At 43.9% G+C, this 16,243-nt stretch overlaps 1 protein-coding gene across 4 annotated transcripts in view; it reads left to right on the top strand.

Moving 5' to 3' along the window:
- vps13b (vacuolar protein sorting 13 homolog B) overlaps positions 1–16,243 on the top strand; it is a 319,766-nt gene that overhangs the window by 164,557 nt on the left and 138,966 nt on the right. For 3 of the 4 annotated variants that reach the window (XM_076736852.1, XM_076736857.1, XM_076736853.1), the window contains exons 23-26: positions 958–1,175; positions 5,952–6,155; positions 11,054–11,225; positions 13,588–13,702. In XM_076736852.1, the coding sequence (XP_076592967.1) occupies positions 958–1,175; positions 5,952–6,155; positions 11,054–11,225; positions 13,588–13,702 (709 nt within the window). Of the gene's footprint in view, positions 1–957; positions 1,176–5,951; positions 6,654–11,053; positions 11,226–13,587; positions 13,703–16,243 lie in introns of those variants that run through there. The other variant, XM_076736854.1, reaches the window with a different exon arrangement.

Below are 16,243 nucleotides of genomic sequence, written 5' to 3'. Positions count from 1 at the left end.
AAACTTAAGTAGAGCGACTTTGAGAGATAGATCTTGCACATGTGGTGCGCACACCTGGTATAGTTGACATAAGCAACACTCAGACGGGTGAGCAGTGTTTTCTCTTTAGAAGAAGAAAAAAAGGGGTCCCTCCTTTTTTCTTTTTTTTTTTTTTTACTCTCTTGAATGACATCAGCATTGGGCATACAGATTTCAAAAACGGAGGAGAAAGAAAAACGACAGCAAAAACAGTGACATCAGCAGCCTTGTCAATGTTGCCGTTAAAATTAACAACCCATGCTTTTAGTAATTCATTCCTACACTTTGAAAAGCTCTTCATCTCTAGTTTTAATGCCCTGGATCAAAGCGTTCCTGCCCACGGTGAATGGGAAATGTGCTCTTCATGGCTCTGTGCTAGCGAACAAGTTCCCCTTCTCTGTAAGATGGTTCTACCAGAGTTGGCAAGCTAGCAAGGTCAGGCTCTCCCAGTGTGGCATCTTATCTGAGACCTGCAGATTTAGAAAGTACCTTCGTTTTGCAGTGTGTAGATGGGATCCTCTGCCTGCGTGGATACTGCTCTTTAGTGCATTTTAGTGTTTTCCCTGAAGCTTTCTCTTCTCATGTACAGTGTTTGGCTTGCATTTTAAAGGTAAGTGGAAGGAAAAACGTAGTTGTCATAGTCTTTTTTGATAATGAGTGTTGTTGACTGATCCCTCTGATGTTTTAATCCAGTGTTCTTTTTTGTCCTTCTTTTTGGACAAAAAATGGAATTCTCTTGTATCTCTTTGTCTTCCTCTCAATTTCACAATTGCTTGGCTTGTGCTCTTTGTTCTCCCTTCCCTCTCTTCCTCCCTGCTCCTCTCAATCTCTGCCAATATCCCTCTGTTGCAATTTTCATCCTCTTTCTCCCACTGTTTTATCCCATTGCCACTATCTTTTATGTATCCGTCTTTTTCCTTCTCTCTTGTCTATCACCAGGCGATGCGTTCCCATGGACAGTAAGTCTGAGTCAGTTCAGTGTGTACACATTGCTGGGACAGCAGCGAAGCCTGAGCCTGCTGGAGCCTATGGGCTGTACCTCCACACTGGCCGTCACATCCCATAAGCTGCAGAGCTGCTCTGAAGGAAGGCACTCCTTTGTAGTCTGCCTCCACGTTGATCTGCAGCCCATCCACGTCAAGTGCTCCAACCCTCAGGTCAGTCAGACAGTCCTGAATCTCACAAAGTAGTCATCAGATTTACATGTATATTTATACAAATCATCCTGTTGTAAACTTTCCTGAAATATGAACACACGAACCCTGGCAGGAAGACCCTGCCTCTGCAGGATTTTCTGATATAGATTGACTTCAATAAACAAACTGCCTCGTCTTCTTACCTCGTATAATTTTCATGAAAATGAAAGTGTAAACAAGAGAGTGTTGCCTTGTTTGTTTTGGTCAACCATTCAGAGGTCTGAGTGAAGGAGACTGGGGAATTGCAAGACTCATCATCATTGTTTTACAGTGTGTTATTATGTTTTAGTGAGAGCATGATGAATATGGACAGATTGGAAATGGAACATGTTTGTCTCCCGGTTGGGTCCCTGCGTTGTTTTTCATTGCGCTGTTACAGCACTATAATCACATCTACATGTACCATTACACATGTTTTGTTTTTTCACAATTGAATTAGCTGTATTGAATTAGGTTCCTCTGTAAACACTTAATTGGGGCGACCTTTTGAGTGGTCACACTGTTAAATGTCTCCGACCACAGTGATGAGCCATGGTGATATTGAGGGGAATTGGTACCAGAAACAAATGAAAGGCCTTAGTCTGTTAGTGGTGAAAACTTTCCCAGAGATGAGGAGAGCTGGTCGTTTATTGAGGGAAAGTTTCTTTTCTTCCTTCTTCTCTGTTCTCCCTTTCAAATGGAGTGCCTGTGTCTGGCAAAGCTGGGAAGGCTTATTGCGATTATATGATGAGTCATTATTAGTTTTTGCGTCCAATGAAAACTTCTCTTCTTCTTTTCTTCTCTTTCATCACAATCCCTCTGCTCTCTCTTCCCATCTGTTCACCTCTGCTCTCTTTCTTTCCATCTTCTGTGTAGATTTCTGACTCGAGGGGGGGTTACAAGCTAATGGTAATACTGTACCATTTCAAGTCATGCAGCAGCGCTTTGAGAACGGCTGCCAGAGCGACCCCACCCTCTGCAGAACAAAAGAGACCTCACACTACTTGCTCCTCTTTCTAATTAGCATTGCCATTTGTGGGAATGTATATGGGGATGTCAGAACGCTGCACAGTTGCTGCACAATAAGTTACCACCAACACAGATGAGAACGCTGTGATGGGTCTATGAAACAGGAGGAGCTTGGGTGGTGGAGTTACATCTAGAGTTTAAACATCAATCATTATTGCGCTAATTTTGAGATATTAATACATTTAAAGTCAACAAATAAAAAAGCAGAGTTTGGCCTCTTAACTTCTCCTGGCATTTAAACTGCATTTTTGTGACATTAAATCAGATTTTCCGTAATATGCGATGGATTACTTCATGGAAAAAACAAAGATATTTTTAGAAACTGGAGTGAACTGGTCGAGCCTCTGAGTGTTTTTAATCTCTTTCTTTATTGTACATTGACAGGTAGTCACAGGTGTCATGGAATATATGATTTAAATGTTGAATTTCTGCCTATGAAAGTGACTGTACACATGAATGTAAGGGATAAGCAGCAGTGAAAGGCCAGGACCAGACCATGCAAAGAAACAGTTGCATGCTCACACAAACACACACACATAATGTGTCCATAAAACTGAAGGTGCAAACACTGGACGATCAGCCTCGATGCATATTTCCAACTCATGTTCATTAAATTTTAATGCAGAACTCCCAAGGTGAATTGTCACATCCTGAATCAGAATGGAACAAACACACACATACACACACCTTTGTGTCAGCAAAGCCACATAGTTACTGAGTTTAAATTTTGTTGTTTGAATACATTCACAGTCTGTTCAACAGCATCATTCCCCTACTCTCTTTGTACGTATCAAAATAATATAATTGTACTTAAAGGACCACTGTGCAGGATTTAGCGTCATCTAGTGGTGAGGTTGCAGATTGCGACCAACTGAATACCGATATATAATACATGAATGAAAACATACTTAGGAATATTATGTTCCGTCTCTGCCACATTCTGCCAATAGACCTCCATAGATCCTACACACTGGTCCTTGAAGCTGTAAACCAGCTTTTAATGGAAGGGTGATCACATCCAACTTCTGTGTGTGTGCTTGTAGTGCAGTGCTTGCAGTGCTTGCTGTACATAGTGTGTGTCATCTCCAGTCTGACTTTGTGTGTCTGTGTGAATGATTCATGTGGTGTCAGAGGGATGGGGCTAGTAGCTGCTCTTTTACCTTATCAGGACCACCTTGAAATCAGCAGACATACACACACATGCACACACATCACCACAGTTTGCTTTGACCTTTGACACCTAACTGTATAGCATTTCAGTGAACAGACCCACACACACACACACACCTGTACATATGTACACTCTCAGCAACCACACAAACTCAACAGTATGTCACGTTTGTGAAGTTTCTGTATAAACTGTGCTCAGATAAAGGCACATGAACACTCACCATCTGCATGCTCTCCTGTCTTTCATCTGTGTTTTTATGAATAACTGTCGAAGCCCCTGTTCAGTCTCCAGTTTGTACTACTGCAGCCTAGCAGGCCTCCTGATCTGCAGATGACAGGTCTTTGGAGAACCAAGCCCTCCAAATGTTCTGCTCACTTCCCCAACTCACGAAATGTGGCATATGTGTTGTGAGCTCATGTAAGCGTGCAAATTAGAGTGAGTGCGTGTCTACTTGTTCAGCTATCTTTGTGAGAACCAATGTGAGTGGTAGACCTTGGAAGTGAGGACATTTTTGGAAAGTGAGGACATTTTGGTGGTTCCTCACTTTCAGATGGACCCTCAAAGAGCTGTTTGAGGGTTGAGACTGTACGGATTACGTTATGTCAGTGAGTGTCCTCACAAGGATTAAAGTACAAAAAATGAAGTAGAAATGCGTGCGTGCGTGCGTGCGTGCGTGCGTGCGTGCGTGCGTGCGTGCGTGCGTGCGTGCGTGCGTGCGTGCGTGCGTGCGTGCGTGCGTGCGTGCGGCCCAGCCTGCCCACTGGCCCAAGAGCAGTAGCTGAGCTGAACTAACTGACCCTACTTTCCATTAAACAGGGATGTCATGAGCAGGAAGATGGTAAACTGTAGGATGGAACAAATGTTAGAGGGAAGTTAAGAGATGAAGGAAAAGGAGGGTAGAGTGTGGTAAGATGTTGAGAAGGACAAAATGAAATATGAAGACAAATGATGAGAGGGTGGATGGAAGGATGAGGTAACAGAGAAATGCACAAAACCTCACCATGAAGGCAGGGATAGGGACTGAACTCCGGACTCTGCTAAAACAGAGGCCGTGTAACAACCCTTCATCTCAGCCTTGCTGTACTCACCCCGTCCCCTTTTCTCCTCTGCTCGGCATTCTTTGCTCCTTTCCTCCACATCTGCTGCTGAGTGCAGTAGGCCTTGTTGTGCTTGGTTGGACTTCCAGGCCCCAGACTCTCAGAGAAGAGAGCACGGAGCCGTGCCTCTCCTGTCGGTAACGCAGTTCGGTTGGGTATGGCACACAGCTGTTGGCCCTGTCCCTGGACGGCTGCTGGATCGGCGTTAGCAGCTCTTCCTGGACATGTTTGAAATGGCCCAGCTGTAATGTATTGTGCTGCTTTTCATTTGATTTATGCTTATTTATGGAAGGCCTCCCTGTAATGTGTGCGCTAACAGGCGTGCATGTGTGTGAGTGAGCACTGGCGAGTAAAAATGTGTTTGGAGTAGAGAGAGCGATTTTGTGTGTGCTCATGTGTCTGTGCACCTTTACTTTTGAGGGACCCTCAGACCTCAGTGGTGGGGGGGGTGGGGGGTTAGTTGGCTGCAGAAGCGAAGCATTTGAAATCCAGAAATTAGCTCACTGTGAAAGAGCGTCGCTTTCCTCCCTTTCTTTCCCTCTCTCTCTTTTCTAAAGAACACTGAGTGAATGCATGAATAACTGAAAGCATCACATCACATTCCCCTGCCTTCCCCTCATGTTTTCCACTCTTGTTTTTGGCTTTGTTGTTGTTTAAAGCTAAGGCCTCTTTTCATGTGAACACATGATAAATAGTTGAGAACACTTGACGCCGAGCCTTCAGTTTTTCCTAACTGTAGTGAGTTTTTCAGGGGAAATTGATGACACAACTTTCCTCTGTGGGTGTTTCTTTGGGAGTTTTGTTGTTATGGATAAAAAAAAAAAATTGTACAGTGAAGCACGTGTATGAGCATGCTGTGCCTTTCAAATAATCCTCCATCAAATAGAAACATGAACACATAGGCTTGACGTAGCTTTTGTGAAGTGAGGCCTCTCTGAATGACAAGTACAAAGTCTAAAAGAGTGCTAAGTTGGAGAGTGAAAGAAATGGGAATGGATAGTGGTCCATTTCTGGCTAATATTTCTTCCTTCTCTCATTGCTTCTCTCTCAACTTTAACTAGGTTTAGTGTCACATAACTACAAAGCTGCCAAGCCAAATCATGGTAATGGCCCCAGAAGTCAGAACTACATGAGAACTCCCCAGTGCAGCTGTTTGAGTCAGACCTTGGCAAAAAATACATTTGAATCTGGTTTCAAATATTAAGACTACTTGTGGTGTGTTAGGTTTATCTTTTAAGGCACTCAACTGGCACAGTAGACTTCATGTTTTGGAAATGTTCAGCCGTGTGCATGGTCAAAGCTGTGTGTACAATGCAGTGAGAAAGAGCGAGTTGTCAGATAAGAAAGAAATACATCAGACTCCATTAGATTACAAGTCATCGTCAGTCAGTTTGACGTATGTAAAAACTCTTTATCTAGCACTGCAACATAAGGTTTTCGTCTGTTTCTGTCACTGTCCAGGTTCAGCTGTTGTACGAGCTCCTCCTCAGCTGGAGCTCGACATGGGCTCGTCTCCAGAGGCATGGCATCTTGCGTCAGACCTCCAGTATCCCAGAACCCCCCGCCGGCGCTGCTCCGTCCTCCCCAGTGCGCAGCAGTGCTGGCACCGCCCTGCCAGACACCAGCACCTGCAGTCCCTCTGCAGATTTCGGCTCCCCCACAGAGGTTTGTTTTTCTCACCAAGTTACATATTTCATTTTGTCATTTCAGTGTTTTTATGAGGGTCTTTTATGAAGTGTGAGAATCATGAATCTGCACATCTGAGCATCATGGGATAAGATTTGACTTACCCTTGCAGTAAAATGATTCACTGTTTCATTTATTCCTTTGTGTATTTGATCTTACTGCTGCTATTGCTCCTCCTACATATCACACAGCTCATTATCATCCACTGCAACGTTTTGTCATTTAGTGTGTTTTTCTTGCATCACTCCTTTCATGTTGTGCTGCTTGATTAATAAGAGGCCTAATGGCAGCGCCCTGCCAACACCCAACTAGGAGCTTTTATTTCAAATCTAAGGTGCTGTGAGTCATGCAATAACACATGCGATGTAAGCCTTTGTTGTATACATAATTCTGCTGCTGATTTATGATTTTAAGTGCAAATATTGTATTTTTATTGTTATGAGAAGTTGAGTCAGCGCTAACACATGCAGTTTGTCTAAAAAAAAAAAAAAAAAAAAATCTGTTTTGTTTGGGAAGGATTTTCAAAGCTGGAAAAATCTCATCAGTGCTTGTGTTTCTTTCGTTATTTTTTCTTACCCAGAGCAGACACTCCGGATAGGCTGTGAGCTCTGTTTGATTCGTGTAAGCTGGGGCTTGATTAAGTATAAACCTGCCTCTTAATTTGGGGAAAACAATAACCTGTATTTACATTTTTTTGCTCAGATAAAATATCAAACCCAGAGAGTGAAGTATGGAGTGCAGTGCAGTGCGTGCAGGCATGTGCACAGCCAATGGAAAACTTACCATAAGAGTTTTTTGGGAGCAACAGCAGTGTTATTTTTCCCTTCATCCCAAGGTGATGCTTATCCTAGGCTTAGGTAATGCGGCAGGAGTTGTTTCTCCTGTCTAGTACAGTAGCAGCATCAACGGCTAGCGGGGGGTCCACGGCCTTGGGGCCTCAGCCACGAGGGCCTTGTGTAATATGTTTGTGTATGTTCGTGTGAAGTACAGTAGGATGCATGAAATGATTGTGTTGATGAGTGTTTCTGTGGAAACCAGCCCAGGGTTTGAATGTTCTTTGACCACCTGGGCCCTGTCAGCAATGTGGGGCCCCTGTGATCACAGCACAACCATCATACCACCCTGAGAGGCAGTAAAGTGTGTCTTTGTGAGTACATATACATGCGAAAAGTGTTTCATACGTCGATGTTCATCTGTGCCTGCATTTGTTTCTGTACTATCAACATGTGTGTGTTCTTGCGTCATGTGTGGACCCACAGAAGTGGCAGCGGTTCAGAATGGCAGTGGAGGCCCTATGGTATAGTGTGTCTATAACAAGGCCACAGAGGCCCCTGACAGCCCACTTGTCACTGTTTACCTAAGTACAAACACTGGTAGAAGTGTTTAGTCCTCTGGGAGGCTGACTGATTGAGCAAGAATGTAGGAGCTGTTTTGATAAGTCTCAGCAGTAGTGACAGCAGTCTCTCCCCAACAAGCCCACTTCCCACCCTCCTCCTCAGTCTTCCAGCTCTTCAACTGCAGCCACACCACGCCCCCAAAACCCCCTGACCTGCAGCCCCTTGCCAACCATTCCTCCACCCTCCACTATTGAGCTGACACAATATTGTGTGCGTCTGTTCGTCATACCTTTTATTTCTCTTTCTTCTCATGTTGATCCCGATCTGACGGCATTCTCTCATAACCCAAACTGACCTGACGCTTGGTACCATAGCCTGAAAAAAAAGCTCTTTCCTAACCTGCCAAAAGCCTGACCACCAGCAGCTGCAACCCCCAAAACAACAACAAAGATTCCTCCGAAGGAACCAGCATCATTAAGTAATAATCTCCTGTGATAATGACCGCCATCATCAATTATACAAGTTAGTAGGAATTTAGGACAAAATGGAATGTAAACAATTAGGCCCAGTCACGTGTCAAGTTCTGGTTTTGCTTTTTGGCTTTTTCCATCTTGTAGTTGTTTATCTTCCTATTCTGTCTCTCCTCTATGCATGCCTTATTCCATCTCCCCCACTTCTCCCTCTTCCCTTCTCTTACATCTCTGTCTGCAGATTTATCCCACCTCTCGTGCTTCATTTCATTTTTAATCTTTTCTCCCTATCACTAAACCCGTCCTTTGTGCCCTCCCTGGTTTTCTCCATCCTTCCACCTGTCCCTAAAGCCTCCTCTTTTTCCACTCTTCTTTCGTGATCTGCCTTTTCCTCCATTTTTCTTTGACACTTCCCAGCCTGCTGTTGTCTTCCAATGTTTGGGTCTCTCTGATGAGCAAAGACAAACTCTGCAAAGAAAATAAACCCGGATCCACAGCCCGTTTATAGCGCAGAGGCCCAGGAATTAAACTGTATACTTTACAGCTTGGCTTGTGGAGGTGTGGGAAAATAGCTCCCTCTCAGAGTGTGTGTGTGTGTGTGTGTGTGTGTTTGGGGCCCCAATCTGGAAGCTCAGGAACGTGGCAGAGCCCACCTCTACCATCACCACAGCACCACATCTGTTCTTCAAGGCCTCACCTTGATATGAGGAGCAGGGGGAGTTTTCTCACGCTGATAAAAACAGCAGCTTTGGCAGGAAATTATTAGTGATCTTAACTTTACTTCTTGCACTTTTTTTCCTCCCACACATTTTTCTGCTTTCTTTTTTTTTCTAGTTTGCCTTAACAAATGTCATTGACTCTCAATTTCAAAAATTATATACACTTTTTGGGGTTTTTCCTGTTTTTCTCAATTAAAGCCATTCACAAATTCCTGAATTGAAAGTCGCCTAAAAATTTCTAGAAACTCTTGTATAATTTGCAAAACAAAGCAGGGTCGTCAGCCTGTTAATAATTTCTTTTTCTTCTGACCCTGGTAACATCAGCTTGGAAGAGACAGAGTTTTTAAGTGACAGCAGCAGCTCTGGCGGGGAAGCAGGAGCAGTCGGCTGTCCGATGCTCCAGCGTAACCACGCTGCAGTACACAGTGGTCTGAGCTTCCCACAGCGCCAGCGGCTGGCTCCTGTTTCCACACATGACATTACAGAGCCTAATCCTGCCGACTGGCCAGAACTGTAAACTAAACAGTCCTAACCACACACACGCACACACACGCACACACACAGTGCTATGTTTTGACTCCAGCTCAACAATAATTAGTCCCCAAATGGCAGTTGACACTAGAATATCTCTCATTGAGACTGACTGAACACCATTACTACTGGGCTCATATTACTCACTGCCAGTCGCTCTTAATACACACACGTAGACACACACTCTCACACCTTGACTGTTTGGTTCCATGGAAACACATGACACCGCTAGACACTTGATTGGAATAAATGCTCGTTCTAGGGAAATTAAGTGATTCACTGTTGTTTATTTAATGGTATTTTTGTTCTTATGTGAAGTTTTTAAGTTCATCATTGAGGTTTATGAAGCTGTATATAATGTTTCGTACTGTATATAGACTGTTTATATATGTTTGATATAATATAGGACTGTGTCTCCCCTGACTGCAGAGGTTCCAGTGTCCTGCAGCTTAAATTCATGCTTGTGTTTGTGGTGTATTCCTTTGTTTTTCCTTTATCTGAGAAATTTTAAATACCTAAACAGGTATGTATTACTTTTCTTAGTCTGAGAGCTAGTGCTTCCCCTGGAGCACATGCTTCTCATAAGTTTTACTGCTCCCCGTAGACTGTAATGTTGAATCTATTTTTGAATCGACATAATCCTTAATTTATTTATATAATTGTCATGCGTTGTTATTGAGCTCTGCTGTCAGCCACCCTCAACTGCGCGATTAAATTAAATTTGCAAATTAGCGTGGGGCCCTCATCCCTCCGCCCAGCTGTGGAGCAGCGACATAGTTCCCTCATCTGGATCCTCTTTAAGACACTGTAATCAGTCCAGCAGCTGTGGGGTTTCTAATTGAGATGGTTGATAACCTCCTCACCAACCGCAGCCAGGCTCGATAACCATGACACAATCTGTCATTACCACGCTGTGATGGGAGAAGTTGTGGAAAAAGTGAAACCCTGCAATGCTAGAGCTGCAAATTGCCATATTGTTTGTTTGCAGGCTTTTCTCCTCCCGAGTCAGCCGCTCAGATACATGTTTGGAAAACAGATTTACCAGGAAGAGAGTGAGAGAAATAAAAAATGTCCCCAGTGCTGTCATCCTCAGTGCCTTGCCAAACCCCCAGTAATGAGATGAGAGCTCACACAAGGCAGCCTCCTCCGCCGCATCCTGCTTTCCTCTCCACCTCAGCCCCCACCTCCGCCCCCGCCTCCAGTCTTCACTTCCCATTCTCTCCCAGGCTGTAAGACGTGTGTGTCCCGGTGCACTTGAGTGAAAGCAGGCCATGTGGGTGCTGGTGGCTTAGTTTGGGGTTAACACCAGTGACAGCTCCACACAATGGTCCCCCCAGTAATAGACACACACATGCATACACATCACTCAGCCCTGAGTGGAGTTCTACTCACCAGACACTGATGTCATTTACACACCAGAAGACTCGAGAGCTGGTGGTTGCTTTGCTATGGCTACATGCACAATGACGACACTTTCAAACATACATACACATTCGCCAAACACATGGTTGGATAGTCAGATTAAACAAACAGACACAGACATCAGATTTTTAAGGTACATGTTGTATTTGTGCTCATGTTCTTCAAGGAAATGTCAGTCTTTGTTTTGGTCAATATGACTTGAATCTATTAACTTGCTATTCAATCTTACTGCCTAAAATGTGAGATGTTGCTTACTCATTGACATTGAACCAATCGTTATTAAATGTTTGAATTCTGTCAGTCTTCAAACTCATGTGGTAGTGCCCAGTTCTGCCTTTGCATATAGAGCTTGTTACCATCTTAGCCCTGATTGAACCAATCCTATTTTGGCTCCCCAGGGTGACTCGGTGCCTGCTGGAGATGACAGCCCATTCGCCGACACAGTGACACTGGAGCAGAAAACTAGCAGCATTGGTGGAACCAGCGGGAAGGTCAGCCTTTGGATGCAGTGGATGTTGCCCAAGGTCACGGTTAAACTGTTCGCTCCTGACCCTACTGCCAAAAAAACAGGTACCCCAACCTTGACATGCAATCCTAATTTCAAAAAAAAAGTTAGGACACTATGTAAAACTTAAAACAGAATTTATACAAAAATCAATGAGGTTGATGAGGTAAAACATTAAATATTTTGTCTTTGTACCATTTTCAATTAAATTATCATATTGTGTTTTATTTGTCACGTCCCAACTTTATTGGAATGGCGGCTTTTATACTTATTACAGTGAATTTCAGTACATTTTCCGTTCTCTGTTGCTCATTGGTAATACAGTCGTGTTCAAACTGATCAAATTAGTGATTTGTTGCTATGAACATCCGATATGTGGTAAGTCTCTGTACTTTTTCACGGTAACATCGACATGTATGGAATAACTGAATGATGATGAGCAGTGACAGTGACTGTGTCTGGATAAACAATACATTCATTCATTGTTATCAAATTAAGTTTGTGATTTAATGAACCTGTGTTATAAGGCAACAGAGAAACCTTCCATCTGTAAAGCAGGACTAGTTTTTATTGCAGATTGTGTGCAGTGTGAAAGAGCGCAGGAAGCCGTTTAGACTTTTTACAGTCTTGCTGTATCAACACTTAAAGTGATCAACTTCCAACTCTTTTTCTCAGTCAAATGTTGAGCGCTCGGGAGGGAAAAGCAGCTGGAGAGCATGAGGGACGGAGGGGAAAGACAAATAAATAAATGGGTGATGAATCCCAAGCGAACCAGCTCTTGTCCCCTTTAGATTTACAGGGGCGATGAAAAGCTAGATTTACCTTTAATTGGTGGCTGTAATATTTAGCATCTGCCAACCAGATCACCCATCTTAAGGTCCTTTATAGTGGAAACGGAAATTTTTGGAGGACATCACAGAGATGGTTTGACTTAGAGACATCCTAAATAGGCATTACTTAGGATTTGGGTTTAATACGTGCCATGTGAGTTGTGAGATGAACTTACCACTGGATTTTCTGTGTGCACCACATTAAGCATGTTATTGAAAACAAGAATTGTGTGTATGCAATATATTAGATGCCTAATATCACAAGTACATTCTTGGAGATAAGTCAGCCACAGATATAACTGCAGACAATCTGCTATGATGTAATATGTTTTTCAACTGCAAAGGAAATAAGATTCTTGTCTCTCCACAGAAATGGAAAAACAGTCATTCCAGACGTATTGGTCCTTGAGTATAATGTTATGCTATTATGTGTTGGAAGATTAGAGGTAGAAAATCAAGTATGAGTCTCCAGAGGCTCTGCTCAAGGCACAAATCAGTGGTACACTTTCCTTCTTTCAAGATGAGCCATGTAAGACGAAGGGACTAAGGGTTTCCAGGACTCTTACAGGGTGGGTTTAGAAAACTCATACATCAATATCAACACCGTGTTCGGAGACTATGAGTTTCTGAGTATCTAACAACTTGGGAGAGTTCTTTCCACATAGTATCCACAATAAAGCTGACAAGCCTTGTGTTTCAATTTTAATAAGCCATTAGGAACCTCTGCGTTTCTCAGAATCACCACAAGGCAACAGTACAACAACAACCATAGTTTCACATGCATGAAGTCCATTTTCCCAAGCTAGCCTGCGATTGTGGGACTTTTTTGTGGAAACAATGAGAGAGAACCAACAGCTAAGCTCACAGGCTCAGTTCAGTACAAAGTTAATCAGTCCTTCTATGAAGCTTACTCACTTCGTCTGCAGTGGGTGGGTTTGTACGCACACAAGGTGCACTGAGGCACACACACACAGTGCATTTTGATGAATACACACACTTTTGTGTCTACATGAACAGTGAGTATTGTGTAAACACACAGGCACACACTTTCATTATGACCAGCTCAGGGATCTCTTATTCATGTTTTGCCTTCTTTTCCACATATTTCAGTATGACTTTCTTCGCCAGCCAGGCAGTATGTAGGGGTTTGCACATTTGGTGTGTGTGTGTGTGTGTGTGTGTGTGTACGTGTGTGTACGCAGGCTGTAATCAGCTTCAAAAACACACTGTTGTGCCCACTGTGCAGGAACTGATCACAGCAGTTGGACCACGACCAGGGGCAAGAGCTGAACAGGGTTAGGTGCAGTGCAGGTCCTCGCCCACAGAAATGAGATTCACACACACAGATGAGACTTCCTCTGCTGACGTCCGAGTTCAGATGTGTTTCCTGTTTGCCAAGTGGCATGGTGGCCGTACAGCATGCTAAAACAAAAAAACAGCAGGAGAAACATTCACATTGTTGCGAAGTAAAGATTGACACACATTTTAGTTCCCACATGAATCTTTGTCTTTTCACTTTGTGAACTGAACATGTAACAAAAAAATTATATATTGTTTTCTGTTTTGTTTTTTTTGTTTGTTTGTTTTTTTGTGTCAGAAATCTGTGTCATCAGTGAACTAGAAGACCTGAGTGCCTCAGTAGATGTCCAAGATGTTTATACAAAGATCAAATGCAAAGTCGGCAGCTTCAACATCGATCACTACAGATGCAGGTAGAGTACATCTCGTACATGTAAAAACATGTATGCATCCAGGTTTCTTCTTTTTGGCTAATCTTTAATCAGCTAACAGCATTTTCATATCGTGACTGACATAGCTCCAGCAGAGGCAGTGATAAAACTGGAGCCCTTCATTTTGAGGACAGTCTCTATATCCACCAGGTCACCCTGCCGCCCCCACACTCACACTTGTGCTCTCACAGTCCCAGAGTCTAAACACACACTTACCACCAATACCACTAACACTGTGTCTGTTCCCACTTCTGCTCATATGGGTGATTTTTCGGATTATCACCTCAGCCCCATCATCTCTCCAGACAGCTGTTGAGGCGGTGACTACAGACAGGCAGATGGACCAATGGACAAGATGGACGGGCTGAACGGGCTCTGGGCTGGCCCAGCTCTGACTCACAAAGCAGAGGAGTTCAGTCAGTCCCTCAGTCATTTTCTCTGAGCCTGCGGTGTCTGAATCGATTCACAGAAACATTAACACGTTGTTAGGGGAGGAAAACCACTGGGCGATGTTCCACTGCATCCTTAATGGTAATCTCTCCCCACGTCAAGTTCCAGTCAAAATGGGGTAATTTAGCTCTGGGCTCTGAAATTATGAAAGCATGTATTGCAGCATGGTGAAACTGAATCTGCGACTTGAGTTCCCGTCAGTTAAAGAGGGGCTTATTTTCAATATCTAAATCCTTATTTTTTCCTGTATTTCTTCCTCCTTGCCTTGATCACATTCCTCTGTGATGGAATCAGCAGCTGTGTACGTGCCTGAGGTTTTGCTCTGTTGGGAAGAGACCAGTTTGCAGGAGGCAATTCCTCCTGTCTCTGTCTGAGGAGATAATGAAACAGCAGTGTCTAACACTTCAGCATGTAGCATCCAGCAGAGCAGAGCACAGTTGTGTGTGTTTGCAGGTCTGAGTAGATGTGTGAGTGGATATGTTCCTCTAAGTGCCTCCTCCTCCGATCGAGCCAGACAGGAAAGGGAGATGGACCGTCCTGGGCCCTGCGCCTGTATAGAATCCCATCATTAACAATCGATGCTCTCACCACTGATATGATAATAGATATTGATGCTGATTTGCCAGATTTTAAAATCACCTTTGCTGTTTCCCAGGCAAGTCGGAGAGGGGCTGAGGCGTTCGTCTTGGCTTTGAACCTGACTGTCTCGCAAGCTTCTCGCAGACCTCCGTGTTTCACTGTAGTCAGATGATTTATATTCTGTCAAGCCACATGTGTTACATACAGTATGGAGTATCAGCCTAAGCCAGGACAGTGTCAGTGGTTAGACAGTTTTAGAGTGTGAAGGTGTCGTAGGTCATTATATCATACTGCTCTGCTCTCCACAGGTGTGTGTCCAATTGCCTCTGAGACAGAGCCAACCTTAATCTTTTTAGTAGACCTGTATGCCTTCCTAAGTAGATAATGGGTCAATTTTCTCATTTCTAGGTTATTTCATTTTAATGTGCATTTAACAACATGGTCTCAACACACTTTAAACCGACCAAAGTTTTGGCAGGAAGAGGCTCTCCATCATTCAAGCCAGGTTACAGTCATGAGTGTTTAGGACACAGTGGAGGACCTCTGGGCTCCTGGTGCACTCTAATCTGTATCATTCACGTAGTGTACAAGGAAGCCCACAGGGGTTGGAGTCTATATTAATCATTCTGAACAGATAATTGTTAGGTATTTCACTCCCCAGCCCAGGTTATTTGTGTGCAGTGGATCAGGTTAAATCAAGCTCGACAGAGAAAATGTCTCGTCTGGCCTTTGCTATCTCACTGCTGGATAATGAATGGAAAATTAGATAGGTCCGGCAAATGTGGGAGGTGGATATATAATTGAATCCCTGATTGTATCAAAATAGGAGGAGGACAAGAAATGTTGAGGAGGGAAGGGAAATGACAGAGAGGGAGTCCCCCGGGGAATACGAAATAGGTGTGTGTTGAACGCCGTAGTTGTGAGGCTCAGTCATCGTGGTGCAGTGGAGGTGAAGTAAAGGAAAACATAGCAGCAAGGCGGCGGCGATGATGATGATTGGGTATTAGACTCCATTTTAGGGGCTTCTCCTGTCCAGTGGGAAGTTTAGAAATTAGGAAGCTTCTTCTCCTCATTATTTTAACCAGGTCTCCTCTTGCAACGGTGCTCCTTGAACTGTTCTGAAATGCAGAGGACCCCCCCCCCCCCCCCCCCCAAGAGAGGACGGCCGGTGACAGTTCACCCTCAGTCGCTCCAAGGAGCAGCTCACACAGATTGGAGCTGATGTCTTCCAGCTGTTCCGCAAATGACTTGGAGGGAAGGATGGCTGGATTGGAGCAGAGAGCGAGAGAGAGAGGGATGATGGGAGAGATGAATAGCTGTGGGGGGTCCATGTGTATAAGTCACTCTTACAGCTGAGGGGAGATTACAAAGAGATATTCACACAGAAAGGACTGACATACGCACACAAGGTAACCATGCATGAAACACATGCACATAAAAACACACCACCACACCTACTCCTCCCTCACTGAACTCCCAGTATTCTGGTGGAAA

Source organism: Chaetodon auriga, chromosome 8 (genome assembly GCF_051107435.1).
Source record: "Chaetodon auriga isolate fChaAug3 chromosome 8, fChaAug3.hap1, whole genome shotgun sequence".
In the NCBI taxonomy this organism is placed as follows: Eukaryota; Metazoa; Chordata; class Actinopteri; order Chaetodontiformes; family Chaetodontidae; genus Chaetodon; species Chaetodon auriga.
This window is presented reverse-complemented; position numbering and strand designations above follow the sequence as displayed.